The sequence below is a fragment of the Ricinus communis genome, chromosome 3 (genome assembly GCF_019578655.1).
Source record: "Ricinus communis isolate WT05 ecotype wild-type chromosome 3, ASM1957865v1, whole genome shotgun sequence".
NCBI classification, from domain to species: Eukaryota; Viridiplantae; Streptophyta; class Magnoliopsida; order Malpighiales; family Euphorbiaceae; genus Ricinus; species Ricinus communis.
The window spans coordinates 4,940,888-4,959,663 of record NC_063258.1 but is presented as its reverse complement, the minus strand read 5'-3'; the positions used below and the strand labels follow the sequence as shown (position 1 = coordinate 4,959,663).

At 26.1% G+C, this 18,776-nt stretch overlaps 1 protein-coding gene across 1 annotated transcript; it reads right to left on the bottom strand.

The window, feature by feature from the left end:
- Positions 1–4,178: 4,178 nt before the first annotated feature.
- Positions 4,179–4,984, bottom strand: LOC125369421 (zinc-finger homeodomain protein 2-like). The gene has a single exon (XM_048371618.1). The coding sequence runs from the start codon at positions 4,926–4,928 to the stop codon at positions 4,383–4,385; it is 546 nt and encodes a 181-aa protein (XP_048227575.1). The 5' UTR covers positions 4,929–4,984; the 3' UTR covers positions 4,179–4,382.
- Between the last annotated feature and the right edge of the window lie 13,792 nt (positions 4,985–18,776).

Below are 18,776 nucleotides of genomic sequence, written 5' to 3'. Positions count from 1 at the left end.
TTATCCTTTTTAATGTAAATATTATTTTTCACTATGAAAATATAATAGCGTTTCATTTGTCTATATTAAATTTTTGTATGTATATATATATATAATGATTGGTTTCACACATTCAAATATTAATAAATTTTAATTTCATACACTAAATTATAACTTTTAAAAGCTCAAAAACTTGATTATTTTTTATCAAAAATATGGTGTGAATCTTTTTTTATTTTTAGTGTGAAAATATCAAAAATACGGTATTGGTTTTTTTTTTTAGTTTTTTTGGTAAAATAACTAAAAGAAAATCAAAAAACAACCACACTGTATTTTTTAAGAAAAAATTTTTTAAAAATAATATTTTTGAAAAAAAGAATATACATTGTAAGAAAATTGATATTTTTTTATTAATTTTAAAATATTTTTAAAAAATTTTCATAAAGAAATGTGACACTTTCAGTCTATGATTATACCCTTTTCTATATTTTTATATTTATTTTTAGAAAGAAAATGGTGTCTCGAGTCGAGATTACTTTAAGAAAGACTATAATAGGCAAGACATGTACATAGGAGAGAATAATATCAATACTAATTTATTAACTTTTATGATATGAAATACAAATCATATGTTATAGATGTGACTGTTGAAGTTGGGTAATCATAGAATTATTTTCAATGGTGTAAAGTTAAGGTGTTGATATTGCTACTTTTGTAATTTTTTTTTCTTTAATTATTTAGAAAAAGAAATAGAGAGAGAAAGGTTAGGGAGGAAGATTTGCAGATAACAAAAAGAGGAAAGAAATCATGTTATTGTTAGTTAGAAAATAAATGAAAATTACATATTGCTCCATCTATTTGGAGTCCATTTATTTTTAATGCATTAGATGACATGACATACATTTGATAAAATTAAAAATTAAAATTTCCTAAATGTGGTTCCAATATTAGTTTTTCGATCAATGTTTTACTTAAAGTTGATATAAGGAATTTTCGTGATACTGAAATAAAATTTCAGACAGTTTAGTATTACAATTAAAATTTAAAAATTTTAGTGATACTAATTTTAAAATTTAGGAACGGTGAAAGTAATTTGGCCCCATTGTTGCCACTCTAATACCATATTTATCTAGTTGGAATGGCCAAGATATTTCATTTTTTATTACTTAAACAATGTACTAAGTATGTTACATATATAATCTTAAATGATTTAGAACCGAATGTCGAAATGTTTTGGTCATTCCTTAAAAGAACCTTGATGAGCATTCCTACTTGATTATTCAATCAGTTTTGGAGCAATATGTTCTCTAGCTCTTTCTTCCTTTCCACTTGGAAGTACCACTCTTTTGTTCGTTTAAAGTTATTTGAGCCTTACCATGTCTCACCCCTTACAAGACCAAAGCATATTCACAAGTATCTCATTTCCTTGTGATAGTCCTTAAAAAATATTCTATTGGACCCATGGGAAGGACACAGGTGAGAATATATTTAGTTATAAGTGTGATGTGGGATGGTTTGAGAATCATACCTTTAGAAGTGGTGCCAAGGTAATGAAATTGGTCTATGGATAAAGTAGGAGGTTTCATCCTTCTTGTTTTTAAGCATGGCATATAGGAAGAAGAAGTCTTTTTGACTCACATTCATTATCATCTCCTCTAGAGTTAATAGAGAAGGTTATAATGCGATGGGGAAACCAATGGATTTAGCAAGCGAGGATTTAGAGTCATGCTTACCTTCAAAGGGGATTTCCTTCCAAAATTCTAAAAAACCTTCCTCAATTTTAGTGTAGTAAAAGTTATTTTATCATGGAACTCAAAAGTTTTTGCTACTTGTCCTCTTGTAATGCCATACTCCTTCACAAAAAGTTTGAAGTTGATACCATAATTTCCAAATGAGTCCGAAAGTTTCTTCTTGATGTCAAGTGTGCAAAGGAACTCCTTTGTTAGTTCACCTTATCCATCCTCCTTAGGGCATATGAATATCTTTCACCCAATAGCTTGGAGGTAACCCATCACCTTATTCTTATTTCTCAAGTATTTTATTTCACGTTCATGGACAATTTTATTTGCAATAATCTCCTTATCTTCAATCATTTTGAATCTTACCTCTCATTTTCTCTAACAATTGGCTTTTTAGGAGTTGAAAAGAAGGAGAAATGCCCTTGCTCTTTTGCATTACATATCTCTCCTTCGGTCCCTAAAGTGGCAATTGTCAGTCAATAACAAATTCTCTTTAAAATCATGAGAATATTCTATAAAAGCTAGAACTACTCGATAACTAATCACTGAGAGACAATTATTAAGTCTGACTTGTGGAGTCTTCACTCGATCCCAAGCTATCTCAAGATAACCAACTAGAATGAGCATGGTTACTATCTATCATGACCGACCTCCTAAGATCAAGTCTCTTCTCGGCCTTTGATCAACAATTGACCTGAGGAGAAATAACTAACAAGGGCATATGCAGTTTGACAGAAGTAGGTATCTACACCCCATAACTTAAGGCACTTGTACTCCTTACCATTGACCAAGGTGCAATGTTTTTATTCTCACATGTCATGCATAGTAATATCTGTCTCATTTTTACTTATAAAATGAGAGAATTCCATCCTTTTGAAAAGGGGGTGGATTACTATACATCCCTCAAAGGAATTAATACATTCTCCCTCATTATTTTCTTTTTTCTCTAGCATAAATGCTCTCCCTTCTCCATTATTTCGTTATAAAATCTATGTCCAAGACAATAAACTATTTTCATAGTAGCCCTACATGTTTCTCTCATAATCCTCATTGACTTAAGCATCAGATGCAGATCTTGCGTTTAGAGATTGGGAAAAAGAAGACCTATCCTTAATCATATGTGATGTATTTTAAATAGTTTCGTTATAACCATAAGAGAGCAGTTCTCAATAAACCTACAAAAGACATCAAGTTATAGTGTCCATGCTTTTTGTCACAATCAAGTTAATATTGGGAGAAAGATGAGTGTATAATTGATTAAAACATGTGAAAATGGCCTCTTCTAGAGCTATGTTCCCTCTTCCGATTTATAATGAGAGGCTTAAAGGATAAATACCTAAGAAATAGCCTTCATGATAAGATAAGTTAGTGAAATAGAGGTTGTCTATCATTTAGAAAGTGATTGGAGAGGTGAGTGGTTATATCTCTACCACTTGTATGGGATGATTTTTTTTTTTATATATGTATGTATTAATATGCTAAAGCTTAAAGATTTGCTAATTACAATAGAAGATTTGCTAATTACAATATTCATCAAGTCAAGCCTTGCCTTGCTGCCAACCTCTAAGATCAACATCTAAATAAGAACACAAACCCTTATTGAATTCCATACCTTCACAATGGCATACCTCAAAGAGCAGAACCCCATAGTTGGAAGACAAATCACCTTTTCCCAATAACAAATGAATGCATTTTATAAATTTCTAATAAAAAAATAGAGAATAATTCTTTATAAGTAAACCCATCTTTAATTGCTTAAAATTGACACTAGTACCTAAATATATCATCTCTCTTGAAGTGTTTAAAAGATCAATTCTTAAAGAAGCATGTCTAAATACTTATATTGTGCACTTGAATAGCTAAGTGATTCTAATCAACCTAAATGTCTTTATTTATAAGATTCATTAATTGAATCATTAGTTAGGTTATTGGATTGTTGAACTACTTTCTGAAGATTTAACAAGCTTTTAAAAAACAGTATTAGAGTTAGATCTTGAGCCTGTAAAAAGAATTAAATTAGATTGTAATTCATTGATTGATTGATAGTTAAAATTTCAAGTGAATCTCTTAGTACTAATGTCAAACTATTATACAATTGTTGATGTAGAGAGATTTTTATCGAGTCTTGGTGTATACACCACAGCTAATAGAAAAACGAGACGTATTTATAAGTGTTTTACACTTGGTATTAGATGATTAACACATATTTCATCATTTAAAGTTAATAAATACATGTCAATCATCTATCAGTTTGGTCTATTCTTTTTTTCTTTAGAAGAAAAAAAGAAGTTTTCCAATAACTTTTCTTTGCTTTCAAACTAGCAATTTGATCTCGATATACTGTCATAAATCCTCAAAAAGCACACATTCACCTTCTCTTGCTAAACTTGGGAATTTCATATATGGTCATCTTAATTTCTAAGTCATTTTATTTAACAAAGAGAAAAGACCAAAGAAACAAAGAGTAATCAGCATGAACATGCATATATATTCACTTAAATTAATTTTTGGTTTAAAAATTAGTAAATCCATGCAAAGTAGTACCCAGAAATTAGCAATAGTCTGGCTTAGAAAAAGAAACAAGAGGATAGAATTACATCCAAACATTAAAAGAAAGAAACAATGAAAGTAAACAAAAATAAAACTAAAAGTCTCATCTTGGTGTCACTGAGTGGTTAGGGAAGATGCATTTCCAGTAGAGGCAGAAGAAGAAGAGGTAGAGTTCTTATGATTATGCATCCAAACTTTAAAAACCTGTCTACTCACTCCAACTCCTCTACAAAACCTCTCAACTTCATCTTCCTCATCTTTTCTCTGCAACTTCCATCTTAACTTTTCTGCAAATGCCAGCATCTTCTCTTTCTGCTCTACTGTAAACTTTGTCCTGAACCGCTTGCTCTTTCCACCGCTTCTTTCCCCTTCTCCTGCAGACTCAACCACCATTGGCGGCAGCCTCCTGCCCGCATCGGCGTAGTCCATCAACTCCATCACTGTCGTCTCTGGAGGGTGGATGTTGCGACTCCTGCTACTGCTGTATGTCACCTTGCGGTGGAAATTGCGGTGGCAGCCGCACGCAGCACATTGGAGGGATGAAGGTGAAGTGTCGTCAAGAGTAAATTCCCCACATCCGTCGGTGGCATAGCTGCCGAGGCTGGCGGCATGATTTCTCAGGCATTCTTTGTATAGATCCTTTGTGTTATCACTTTCCATCTCTCTCTGTCTGTCTGTCTGTCTGTCTCTTCTTTTGGGATAGTACTGTCTGATATATTTGTATATAGTAGATAATGGAGATGGCAGACTCTGAATTACAATATTAGTGCTATACAATTTGTATATTTACATACTTATTTCTGTTTTTTGATGTTTTTTCAATCCTGTTGCTGTCATGTCTTTCACGTTTAATTTGTCTTGAAATTTAGTTAACTCTTAAAATCATAACTTCCAATCATTGTTATTGAAAAGAAATTTGTTTAATGTCTTCCTATACATAAATATAAAATGAATTACTCCATTAGTATTAGATTTTTAAATTTAATATTTAATTAATATTACTATTTTAATCTCTTAATACCAGTCATTTTTTTAATTTTAATTTCAAATTTTTAAATATATAATTTTTTTTAATTGATTCAACACATCGTCAATGTTAACTCACTAATAATATATTTTACACTCAAAAGCATATAGTTCTGACATTAATGTCACTTCCAACTTAATTAAGGTCCGAGTTTAACCTTTAGCATGTAATTGTATAAATACTATTTAAATAATACTTTGTCGCTTGTAAAGGTTATGTCCAGTACGATCTAAACATGTGGAGTTCATTTTTAAATCTTTTCCAAACTGTATAATTAAAGATAAATTCCATACACTTAGTAGGATAAATTATTAGCTAGTTAGCATTATTAATTCAAAAATTTAAAAAAAAAAATCATTCTTAATAATCACTTCCGTAAAAAAGATAAATAAAAAAAATTACACGTACCGTGAATTAAAATTAAAATATAAATATTATTAAAAAGATAAAATATAAATATTTGATATGCATATTACTCAATACTTATTTATAAATAACGGTATATATATTTAGTATAGGCCAAAATTACATATAATTTTCATTGTTGTTTTTGTCGTATAAAACAAAATACTATAATTACTTGATTTCTTTTCTCTCTATCCCTTGAAAAGTTTAGATGCAAGTATATAATTTCTATTTCTTAATCATTATGCTAAAAATAATTAATTGTTTTATAATAATAATAATAAATATAAAACACATATATTAACATTATTGATAAATAAACTTTATAATAACAACTATAAAGATAGATTCATTTTTTATCTCCTAATCAGTAAAGATATATGTATATTTTATTATTTAATTTTTATTTATTATCGAACATAAATAAATAAATATAAATTATTTATTAATTTAATATATAAATACACATTTTCACTTAGCAATTTTGGAAGAAGTATGGAAATCCCATTTGAAATGATGAGATCTAAAGAGTCAATTAATAAAAGAAATAAATAAATTATCTAGAATCATAAACGTGGCTAGTAAATATATATATATGAAGGGGTATGACAGGAAAAGGACTTGGGATTGTTCTGGTTCATGAACGCGAACCCATAGTAGACTTTATGACTAATCACAGTAGAACGCATCTCTCTCTCTCTTTGTCTGACCTAATGGAATCATTTTCTATGAGAAGAAATGAGTTGGAATCCCTGTAATAGGTTTATTTATTATATCATTAACTCAAAAAAAAGAAAGAAAGAAAACAGTTATTAAATTGTTTAGTAGTATTATAGTGTCTCTTCTAACATCATGTATTCAAAAATTCAAATCTTTTATTATTAATCTTGTCTCCTTTTCAAAATTCCCTACTTATTATAAAAATAGAAAAATAGATCCTCGTAATTTCTTCGACGACTACTATTAAATGAGTGATATATAATATATAACTATAAATATTTCAAAATATTAAATTTTTTTAATATCAGATATGTTAATTATTTTAATTAATTAAATCATAATTTAATTTTTAAATAATATATTAATAATATTTTTAATATTAGTTTATATAAATATAATTAGTATATTAATAAATAAACTAATATAAAGATTTCATGTTATACGATCAATTATGTTTTCTTATTGAATTATTATTAGGAAGATTTAATTTAGTTTTAATAGAATTTTTAACATATAAATAATTTTATAAAATTAAAAATCTAAATTTTATTTTATTTTATTAAAAATTTATAATAAAAATATAATAATTATAAAATTTAATTATGTAGCTTAAACTTTTGATATAAAAGATTTTATATTTTTCTGTGTATTTTAGTATTCTGAGAGTTAAGTCGTTAGTAATTTGCATCTAGATCCATTAACATTATTAATTTAACAATTGTTATTCGTTCTTTCAGTGTCAAATTCTTATGATTCCACCACTATTCACTACTTATTAACGTAGTTTTTATTAAAAACTAGTCATGTTAATTTTTTAATATTAGAAAAAAATAAAAAATAAAAAAAATTATCTCACAATTTGATTTTCTAAAAAAATTTTAGTCAACTCCAACGAATTTTAAATGATCTGACAAAACTAAAAAATTTCTACATTGCGTTATCTATTTTATAAGATCAATTTTGGAGCAATTTAGATTTCAGCTAAAATTAAATAATAAAAATTATTAATAATATTAATAAATTTAGACATAAATTATTAACAGTATAATTTTATTAAAAAAATTATAAAATTTCTTATATTAAAAATTTATTCCACAATATCAGCTTTTATAATAATAATAATAATAATAATAATAATAATAATAATAATAATAATAGAATATAAAATATTGCCTTCTCTTATTTTCCAAACTATAAATAAATATTAGTCGTTCAATAACATAAAACCAGTTTTGGGGAAAATGTGAGGGCCCGTGAGCGGCATGGGTTGGGTCCAATAATTGACGTCGGGAACTTCATAATAATGGCATTTTGGCAGTGCCTTTGTTCTCTTTTGCTTTATTTTTTATTTTTTATTTTTTTAATTTTGGAGATCTTGAACAAATAGACACTAATTATATAAGGAGTATGGGTCTATACTAAAACTTATTCCATTCTATTTATTCCCCCAAAAAATGGGACTGACTTGCATTATTTAGTTCTAATTTATTTACAATTAATTAAACACCTATTATGAGTCTTTTGCATAGGAAAATATATGAGTTGACAATGGTTTCAAAATTAATATATTATTTTAATATGAATTAAATGAATGAGAAAATAGTAGAGCTCAATTAATAGATTTGAATTTGTATTCAATCAGTACTAAAATGACTAGAACTAGTCAATTGATTGATTGGATATTTACCTTTATACATTGTTTATATTTCTTATTCTTAAGTCACATGGAATTTCTAATACTCTTTCTCATGTGCAGTTGTGATTTGACTTTAATGTTCAGTTATTACTTGAAATTGAAATTTAAAATACAGCGGCAACACCGGATCAGGCTGCTGAGACTGGACATTTAGATAGAAAGCTGAAAAATTGAAAAATTATATTGGGGAAAATAAATAAAAAATCTAAGAGTTTAGTTGTCATTCGTTGATTTATTTTTCTTTTTCTTGCTCTTTCTTTTTCATAAAAGCATCTAAGTTACTTTCCAATAAATCATTCATTGATACCTTGCCCTAATCCTCATTTGCCTCTTGAATCATTCCTTAAGTGGTAGAGCTTTGAGGATCTTACTATTGATATCAACAAATTCATAATGCTTCTCCAACTTTCTCAAGTTGTTGATGATAATAAGAAGCCAGTTTATCATGTCGGTGATACTTTCATTGGCCTTCATCTTGAAAAGCTCATACTCAGTAAGAGTTGGATATTTTTAGATTTGACTTATCTTGTACCTTCATTATAGATCTTCAAGGTCTTCTAAATTTTATAGGCAACAGGGAGATGTTGGACTCTTCCACACTCTCCTTTTAATAGAGAGCTGAAAAGAATAATCATAGCCCTTATATTTTTTTCCCATTGGCTCTTTTGTGAACATCTATCAAGAGGAACTTCTATACCATCTTTTTTTATTTTATTGGAGGCTTCCGCTCTTTCCTAATGTAATCCCAAATGTCCACATCACTATCTAAATATATTCTCATCTTGTACTTCCAATGGGCATAATCAGACCCATCGAATAATGGTCTAAGGTGGTGAACTTTTTCGTTGGCCATCTAGATTTTTATTTCGCACACTTAAGCTTATGAGAACTATTAACTTTGATACTACTTGTTTGCCCTTAATGAACTAAGAAGGGGGATTGAATTGGTGAATTGGAATATTAATGACAAATTAAAATCTTAGGATAAGAAGACGAGTATAAGATAGTAACAAATAAGTTTATAGTGGTTCAAGTGTTAACTAATCTTGCATTCATTATCTAATCTCCAATTAGGTATTTCATTATACACTAACTTAAATACGATGGAGTTTTACAAGCTAACTCCTAACTTAGTATTTTGGCTCACCCCCAACCTTATAACTCCTGTTTTATGGCTAACAAAACCATGTAAGAGGTTTTTCAATCTAAAGCTAATTCTCAAATCCAAACCCAAGTGTTTTGACTAACACTTAAGTATTCAAGGCTTTTCAAAAACCTTTACAAGATTAATCACATAAAGAATTGAATAAAGAAGTTGTGAAATTAATGAGCAATAGTTTGGCATTTATGGAGGTTTAGTGATCAACCATAAATATCCTTTGAAGGGGGTATTTATATCCCGCAAAATCCAATGAGACATTACACTATCATACTAGACCATAACTTTGCTTAAGATTCTATATAGTGCATTAAATGCACTGTCAGAGCATAGTCTCATCGCTATACCTTGCTCATGATCGTTACTCCTAAGTTATGGTCATAACACTTAAAGTTGCAATGGCTATAATTCACATATCACTCCGTGATTTGCTGAGTCAAAAATAATCATTGGTAGTCTTCCTAATGGTTAAGAATATCACGGTCGTTTTCTTCTTGTTATGGTTATGATGTCACCCATCCAAGTGATGGATGCTATTGTTTTGCCTTCAAGTTTCCATTTTTCGTGGTCACAAGCTCTTGATTCACAGTCGTAATCTTGCCTTTACTTCAATGGCTATGGGAAAATGAAATTCGTGACCATTACATGTTGATCGCAGTTGCGACTTAGAAGAAAGAAATGAGAAGAGGACTTTCTATTGCTTAATAGAGTTCCTTTAAAAGAGACATTTGGGAAACAAGACTAGAACAACTTAATTTGATTGTAAAGATAAAAAAACAAAGGAAGCTAAAGTTATAAAAAGACTTAGGCTAACAATAAAGATATTTGATAAATTATATATCATAAAATATTTGCTAAACATATTTAACTGTTTTATAAGTGTTTATCATACATTAGGAGCTCATGTATTATCATATACTTTACAAAGTTAATGGATTAAATCAAACAAATTTAAGAGTTATATCTATAAAATTATTAATACTAATTTTTTTTACTTTGATTTAATGACCCATGCTGATACTAAATTTTTATATATTTATTTTATTTAGTTGTATTTTCATTTTTATTCTAAATTATTTATGAAAATAATTTGTTGTAGTTAAAAAATTGTTTTTGTTTATTTTATTAAAATTACTTAATTACATATTTAATATAAACTATTGAAATAAAATTTCTATGTTGATAAAGAAAAAATTTGAAAAAATTCAATTGTTTAATTTTAATAATGTTTCTTGAAATTCGTAATTTTTTATTATAATATTTTCTATAATAATATAACTATAATTAAATAGAAAAAGTAAAAAAATTTCAACTAAAAAATAGTGAAAAAATAATATAAGAATAAATTAATTTTAAACTTTCATGATAAAAGGAACAAAAGATTAACATACAATATTAATAAATAAATATTAAAAATATTTAAATAATACTTTATCTCATGTCAGTTGATATGTTGCTTTGGATTCATTAACAACAAAATAATAATAAGTTCTTTGAATTATTCTTTGAATTCAAATATTTCAAATTCTTTTATCTACATAATATATAACTTAAATTTACAATAAGATATTAATAATATAACTCAATTTTATATACGAATACTTTGATATAATAATTTATTTAGTATATAAAAAAATATTAACCATAATGCACTTTCGACAATCCTTAATAGGTTGTTATAATTTTAAACACATGAATTAATATATAAATAAAATAAAATTAAAAGTATTTTATCTTTTTTGTTTTGATATCTTATCATCAACTTTCGCAAGAATTCATATTCAACTATATATATATATATTACTAATTAATTTTAATAAAATTAAGTAGGAAATAGATTAAATACTAATTAATTCTAAGAGTATTTTAGTTAGTTCTCCTCCCTTCTAATCGAATGACTGAACGACTAATCCATTATTTGAGCCGATGATTTATTATCTTTGTATTCTCATTTTTCACCGAGTCAAAATTTTAAATTGAATATGAGACTTAAAAAATATTCAGTTATTACTTCTATTAGAAATTAAGATGAAATATTATTTAAATGTAAAATCTTATCTTGATTTTATTGAAGCATAATTTTATATGATTTTAATAATATTATTTAACTTTTACTAGATATTAATATCAAATTATATTAAAATTAAAAGAATTTTACTCTTAACTCAACAAATTTATCTTTATACAATCTGAAATTTAACATGATGTTTAAGGACCAAATTTAGAATTTTTTTCATAAATTGAATATTCTAATTAAGGTGAATTGACTTGTTTTATTAAGCTACAGAACTAATTAATTAAAAAAATTAAGAATCTCAACTAATTGCTCTTTTAACTTTAAATTCAAAGAGAATATTGATCCTTTAGCCTTCTATAAGACATGAATCCAATCAGGCTTTCCATATGTTGGCCCATGTAACTAAATTTGTCGAGAATTTATTTTCATTAGGCCTTTTTGAATTGGGCCATTGGTTTAATCAACTGATTGAAGAAACCAGCCTTCCATTTGCTCTTTTAGTTTAAGATGATTGAACAATGTAAACAATCTTCTCTTTTGGGTCACTAGACTTTCATGTTTTAGCCTTAAGGGCTTTTATGGTGTCCAAGAATTTTGCAAAAGAAAAAAGAAAAAATAACAAAAATACTCTTTTTTTTTTTTTCTTTATAAAAGATATGGTGTAATTTTTTTCATTTTTGTTGTGTAAAAATATCAAAATATAGGTTTTTAATTTTTTTCAAAAATACGGTATCGATTATTATTTGATAAAACAACAAAAAAAAAACAAAAAACCGAAAAACAATAAAAAAAAAACAACCACACTGTATTTTTAAAAACAAAAGGAGTTAAAAGAAACAGTAAACTTTTAAAAAAATTCACACCGCGATAATTTTTTATTGATTTTATAATATTTTTAAAAAATTTTAAGAGAATATTCTACATGAGGAAAAACTTTTTAAAAATAGTAGGATATAAAATATTGAAGAAACCTTATAATAGAAACATAATATTTATCTATAGATATAACATATAGCATTTTTTAAACATTAATTATTATATAAAAGTGAAAAATCTAAAACAAACTTATTTCTATATCTATATTTAAAAAAAAACAAAGCAAAAATAAAATTTATACTATGTTGGCATTAGATCTATTCGTCGAGCCTTTCTAAAATTTTTACAGATTTAGAAATATTGAAATTTGTTTAACAAACTCGGTTCGTAAAAAATTATGAAAAAAATTTATTATATTTTAAAAAATATGCTAAATTTAATTAAATTTTTTGATTTATATAGACAGATCGAATTAAATTTATGCTAAAATTAAGATATAAGCTCGACTAAGCCTAAATCCAACTCGATGCGGCTCGCATTTTGAACAGGTCTAGTAAGTATACATGCATGATCAAAATTTGATCAACGACTCCGGGATGTACCAAACTTCTAAGGAAATGTAGGAGCAGTTGAAACTTAACTATCGTGCATGGCAAGACAACAGCCGGGTTTAAGGAGGATAGAGTGAGGACCAAGCTCAGTAAAAAAAAAAAATCATGTTCGGAGAAAAAATAAATATCGAGCATGTCACGTGTCAGTACACAAAATATTTGACAGTTTATTTATATTGTCAAGCATAGTATAAGAAATAATTGTCGAATGAACGTAAATAAGTAAGTTGAAGAATATTTATATTAAATTTACTGAAAAATTACATAAAACAATTGGTATTTAAATAAAGTATTAAAATATAAAAAAAATTATTTACTAAAAATTAAAATTTTAAATAATATTTACGGAGAATTTGTGTTGAATATTCTTTGATATTTCGGCGAGTTTTGTTCCCATGTATTAACTTCTTTTCTGACGGTTTGCAATAAATATTTAACTAATTTAACTACTTAATTAATTAATTAAATTAATCATTAACCAAATATTGGAACTGAAAATTGTTATAAGTTCAGTAAGCCATTATTTTTCAAGTCACGTCTTTTCTTTTTCTATTTGTTTATAATACTTACATTAAAATTGTATTTATTTTATTTTTAATTGAGAGATAACTAAATTTATATTAATTTCTTTAAGAAAAGATACATTAATGGGACAATGTTTTAAATTTTTTTTTGGTATTAACATTTTACATTATGTTATAGGTGGTGGTTTTTATATAGAATTCATTTAATTTTTTTTTTTTATGATAAGAGAACAGAGCTCTAATCACCATCCATTTCACACTTGATTTGATTAAATTGCTCGTTGATATTAAAGCTTTGTCATTTATATTTAAATGGTACCAATTCTTTAATTTTTTTTTTTTAATATTACATTCATTATTTCTGTTTAAATTGACAGTACTTGATAGAAACTCACTTGAAACCACTAATATACTCGATAGACGAACTACTAGACCATTAACATACTCGGATAGACGAACTACCATTCTACACAACCACAAAGTACTACTTTTAAAAAACCAAAACCACATTCCTCCTGAACTTTAAGACTATTTTAGATATGAAAATAAGTAGCATTTCTCCTATAAATATCCATCTAAAACATCAATGAAAGACTAATACTAAAATAACCCTCAAATACTACTCTTTAAGTCCCTACTTAGAATGAATCATATTGTTGTTACCTTACACTTTTGGTGACATCAGTACCTATTGGAATTTAAATAAATTTTTGAATGTCAAAAAATTTATAAAAAGTATTTCTTGAGGTATTAAAAATTAAAAAGATGAATTATATTCTTAGTGACATCAGTGCCTACTCAGATACCAATGAATTTTTAAATGTCAAAAACTTTATTGAAAGTACTTTATCTGGGGTAGAAGATTGTACAAGTGAATTTACTACTAGATCTTAATATCTAGTATTCATGCATAATAAGAATACAAATTTATACCTTTAGTGGAATTTCTTTTTCTTATGATACAAAAGAAATGGAATAAGTAAGTTTAGGGATTACCTAAGCTTTAGGTTTCAGCCTTACTTTCAAGAGAGAGGTAAGCCCTTTATTTACCTTCAAAAGGGGAGAGAGGAGTCTTACAATTCTTGATTTCAGAGGAATAAAAAATCTTTTAATTGTTGATTGATTTATTGGTTTCTTGAAGGTTTGGACACTTACGTGTCCTATGATTTTACTATGTTCTTGGGTCAATTTTATTCATATTTTACGTGAATTAGAGTGCTTTTGATGCATGACATTTTATTTTAGAGGTGAAGAGCTTTTGGAGCAAATTTGTGCCAAAATAGCCTGAGTCCCCTTTTAAATTCCTTCTGCTCACGATCTATTAATTATAATCTAAAGTAACTTTTCATACAACCCATCCAAATCAACTTCTTTTATCCTCCATCGAGTCACCACTGTGACGAGGCTTTCGTCCCGCTCTAAGCAGTATTGGAATTATGACATTGTGATCATCTTCTAAGCTTTTTCAAAAATTAAGTCACATCTCCAAGAAAAATCAGAAAAAAATGATGGAATTTCCACCCTAGTAAATCAGCATAGAAAAATCAAGATAGCAGTTTAATCCCCTTGCAAAAAAGGGCTAATTTCCTTTGCTCTCAAGAGATTTAAATTTAGAAAATAGGGAACGGATTGGAAATGTTTGAGGCATTTTCAATCCCTTCTAAATATAGGTGCAACAGAGACGAGCTGAGCCGAGTTTTTTAATGTTCAAGTTCGGTTTGCAATAATTTAACTAGCTCGAGCTCGACAGTACATATAAACAAGATGAATTCGAGCTTAGCTTGTTAGAGCTCGACTCGATTTCAAGCTCGTTATGCAAGCTCGATTTCAAATTCGTTAAGCAAGTTTGATTTAATGTTTTTAGTAAATAGCCTCCTGAATTTATATCCAATGATCAAATACATTCAATTTAAGTTTTTCAGTAAATAATTCCTTAAATTTGTATAAAAAGGGTCCAATACATCCAATTTAAAAATAATATTTATTTCATTAATTTACTGATACAATATCTAGTGATGTGCTATACAAGAGTATATTTGGAAAAATTTTAAATTCGGATTTAATTGACCCAAAATAACAAGTTATAAACATATTCATTAATAAAGTGAGAATTTGACTTGTTTAATTCTAAGAAAATTAAAATAATACTTATCATTTTTGGGTCAATTAAATCCAAATATTAAATTTTATCAAATATGATATTGTATAACGCGTCACTAAATATTTCATCAGTAAATTAATAAAATAAATATTATTTTTAATTCTTATATTTCAATCAAAACCTAAATATATCTAATGTTATTTTATTTAAAAAAAAATTAAATTGGATATTTTTAATCATCGCACATAAGTTTAGGAGACTATGTTGAAAAAATTCAATAAGTTTCTATCTTAATTAAATCTAATAATTAATTAAATCTAATAATTTAATTAATAAATTTATAAATATAATACATGACTCAATTTATTTAAGAAAAAAGAGAGGAATTTATATCAATATTGTAGCCTAAGGACCATATTAAACTTTTTAATAAAAATAAACTGACCATATTAAACTTTTAAATTTAGATAAAAATATATTTATTATCTTCAATTAAATCTTAAACCAAAATAAAAATATAATACCTATATTAAGATTAAGCTAATAGAAGAGTGTATTAACGAGTTCAATTATTAATATTCATGTGTATCACATATGTGCGTGGAAAACTATTCATTTATTTATTTAATTTTGTAATGATAAATAACAAAAAGAAATATTTGAAAAATAAAAGAGAACAACAATTAAAATTAATTTATTTAATAATACCACGAGCAATGCATATTATCCGAACTAATGAATTATTAACTCATCGTTAAGTTTTAACAATAATTTCAAAGGAATTGACATGACATAAATATAAAAGCTTTCTAAAATTTTTATAATAATTTGGATATCTGTTTACATTTTAAAAATTCTTGAAAAGTAAATATGGAGCTTCTATTTTATTATACTTATCTTAAACAGTAATAATAACTTAAATATGTTTTAGATAGCTTAACCTAAATATAATATTAGAATTAAAAATTTAATTTTTATAAATATTTAAAGTAAGAAAAGAAGAGAATAGTTTATACTGAATAGTTTTTGCTAAATATGATTATTGTATATTTATAATTATTATACTTTTACAATATATACAAATCTTGATTTAAAAATGAATTTACTATAGAAAAAGATCTTTGTTATTATCTTAACACCAGAAATATTTATAATGATAAATATAAAAATATAATATTAATTTATCTCTTAAATTATAACGAGTTAAACAATTAATATTTTACGTGCAGCGGATGTGAGTAAAAGAATCTAATATAAAAAAAAAAAAAAAAAGAGGGAGATAGGGGTTGTGATGGGTAGAGGATGACATGAATGTATAGAATAATGACAAGGAAAGGAAAGGAAAGGAAAAGAGTAGTTTTAGTTAAATTTAAAAAAGTGGAAGGAAGGGGAAGGGATTGGGAGACACATGCAGCATCACAAGTGAATGTCCCCTTTGCAATCATCTCCCCAAGTGTTTGTCGATCCCGAATCTAATTTTATATGCTTTTTATTAAGCATTAAACTAATGTCTTAATTAGCTACGTCCACCAAACTTCTCAACCAAGATCTCTCCTTTTCATATTTCTACCTCACGTGTTGACATGGGTTACTCATTTCTTTAGCCATCCTCTAAATTATTTCAATTTAAACTTTTATTGAATGATTAATTGTTATAATATATATATATATATATTTTAGTTTAAACCTATTCCTATCAATATTTACATTTTATGTTCAATTTAACCCGAAAACCATTGTATACTAAGCTTATATAATTGAGTATAGTTACAAGACATAGTGGACTCTACTTAAGCATTTGAGTGGAAATAAGAAAAAAGTGGAGAATACCAATCTCGGTAAGATTAAGAGTTTGGCTTATATGGTATGGCCTATTTCAAAGGGAAATTCACACAAATGCCTAAAAAACATAGCTCCCTAACTTTTATATTACATATATAATATCTTATAAAAATACGCTCGTAATTAAAATAATTTACTTTTATACAACCTATGAAAAAAATACGCCTGCTCAAAATTCTAAAACAATAAATTTAAAAAGTCAAGAAATCGCAGCAACTTAACCTAACAAATTACAACACCAAATCTTAAGAAATCAAATAGAAATCTTGACAATAATCTATGATACACGATATAAATGAGAAAACATAAAACTTCTTCAACATACATTTATCAAATTTGAATATAAAAATAGATATTCCAATCTCATTCATCTATCTCTTTGATTTCTTGTTGTTTTAAAAAAAAAAAAATTCCTTCAAAACAAATATGTTATATTATTTACTTAAGTACTTAATTGTAGAATAAGATGATTAAAGAATTAAAGTTCTCAAATCTAAAGATAAGTAAGTAATCAAAATTATTCTGCAGAAAATCTATAAAATTGTAATAACAAATATACAGAGATATAATCTTTTGAAATTTTATAAAAACATATTTAAACTCGTGTATTATTTAATATATATCCTATAATGTATTTCTATATTGACTATTATGTTGATATTAATAATAAAAATAAAGAATAAATCAATTATAAATTATAAAAAGAAGTTTAAAATAAAATATAAAATAAGTTTTAAAAGTTACAATAAAGAGTATATAATTAGTATATAATAAGTATATATATATATATATTTATTTATTTATTTATAATAAGTATATAAAACATATTTAAAAGTAAACAGTAAAAGGTATATAATGAATATATAACTATTATATTTCAAGTGTATTATACTATGACTATTATTGATTTTGAAATAATCTTCAATATTTCTTTTTCATGTATAGACATGGTAACAATACCTTATTTTCTTCACCACAATGCACATTGGTTCTTATGGTTGTTGTTTATATTACTACACAAAAGATATGATGCACATTACATATAAGTCGACAATATATCCCGTTGGAAATAAAAACACATGAAATATATCAGATGATATCAAAGAAATAAAAGTGTTTGCACTAGAAGGCACAAGAAGAACAAAGAAAATAAGAGCAAAGACAATATGAAACAATAAGAATCAAATCAAATACAAGAGATGCAGACTAGTGGGACACAATAGAAAGACATGCATAAATCAACCATGTATAAAAATTACAGAATAGTAGAATATTTTTAGAGATTGTTAAATAAAACTTCTTTAAACATACTATTAAAGACCATTTCAAAGAAATTAGATTTCTTTTATTTCTTAACAGTAAATAGTATACTTTGAGTATATAAAGAGCATATCATGTGTATCGACTACTATTTCTGTATCAAATAAAATGAATATATTTGTTAAATCAATATGTGAAAGTAATAATTATTTATATTTTATGATTAAATGTATTTAATAAGTGAAAAGTAATTAGTAAAAAAATACAACTCATAGATGCATAAAAAATATAAAATAAATGTATAAAGAGAATGTAATAGTAAAATGTATA

Coding starts and splice junctions, on each gene's coding strand:
- LOC125369421 (XM_048371618.1), bottom strand. CDS start 4,928: ATGGAAAGTGATAACACAAAGGATCTATACAAAGAATGCCTGAGAAAT.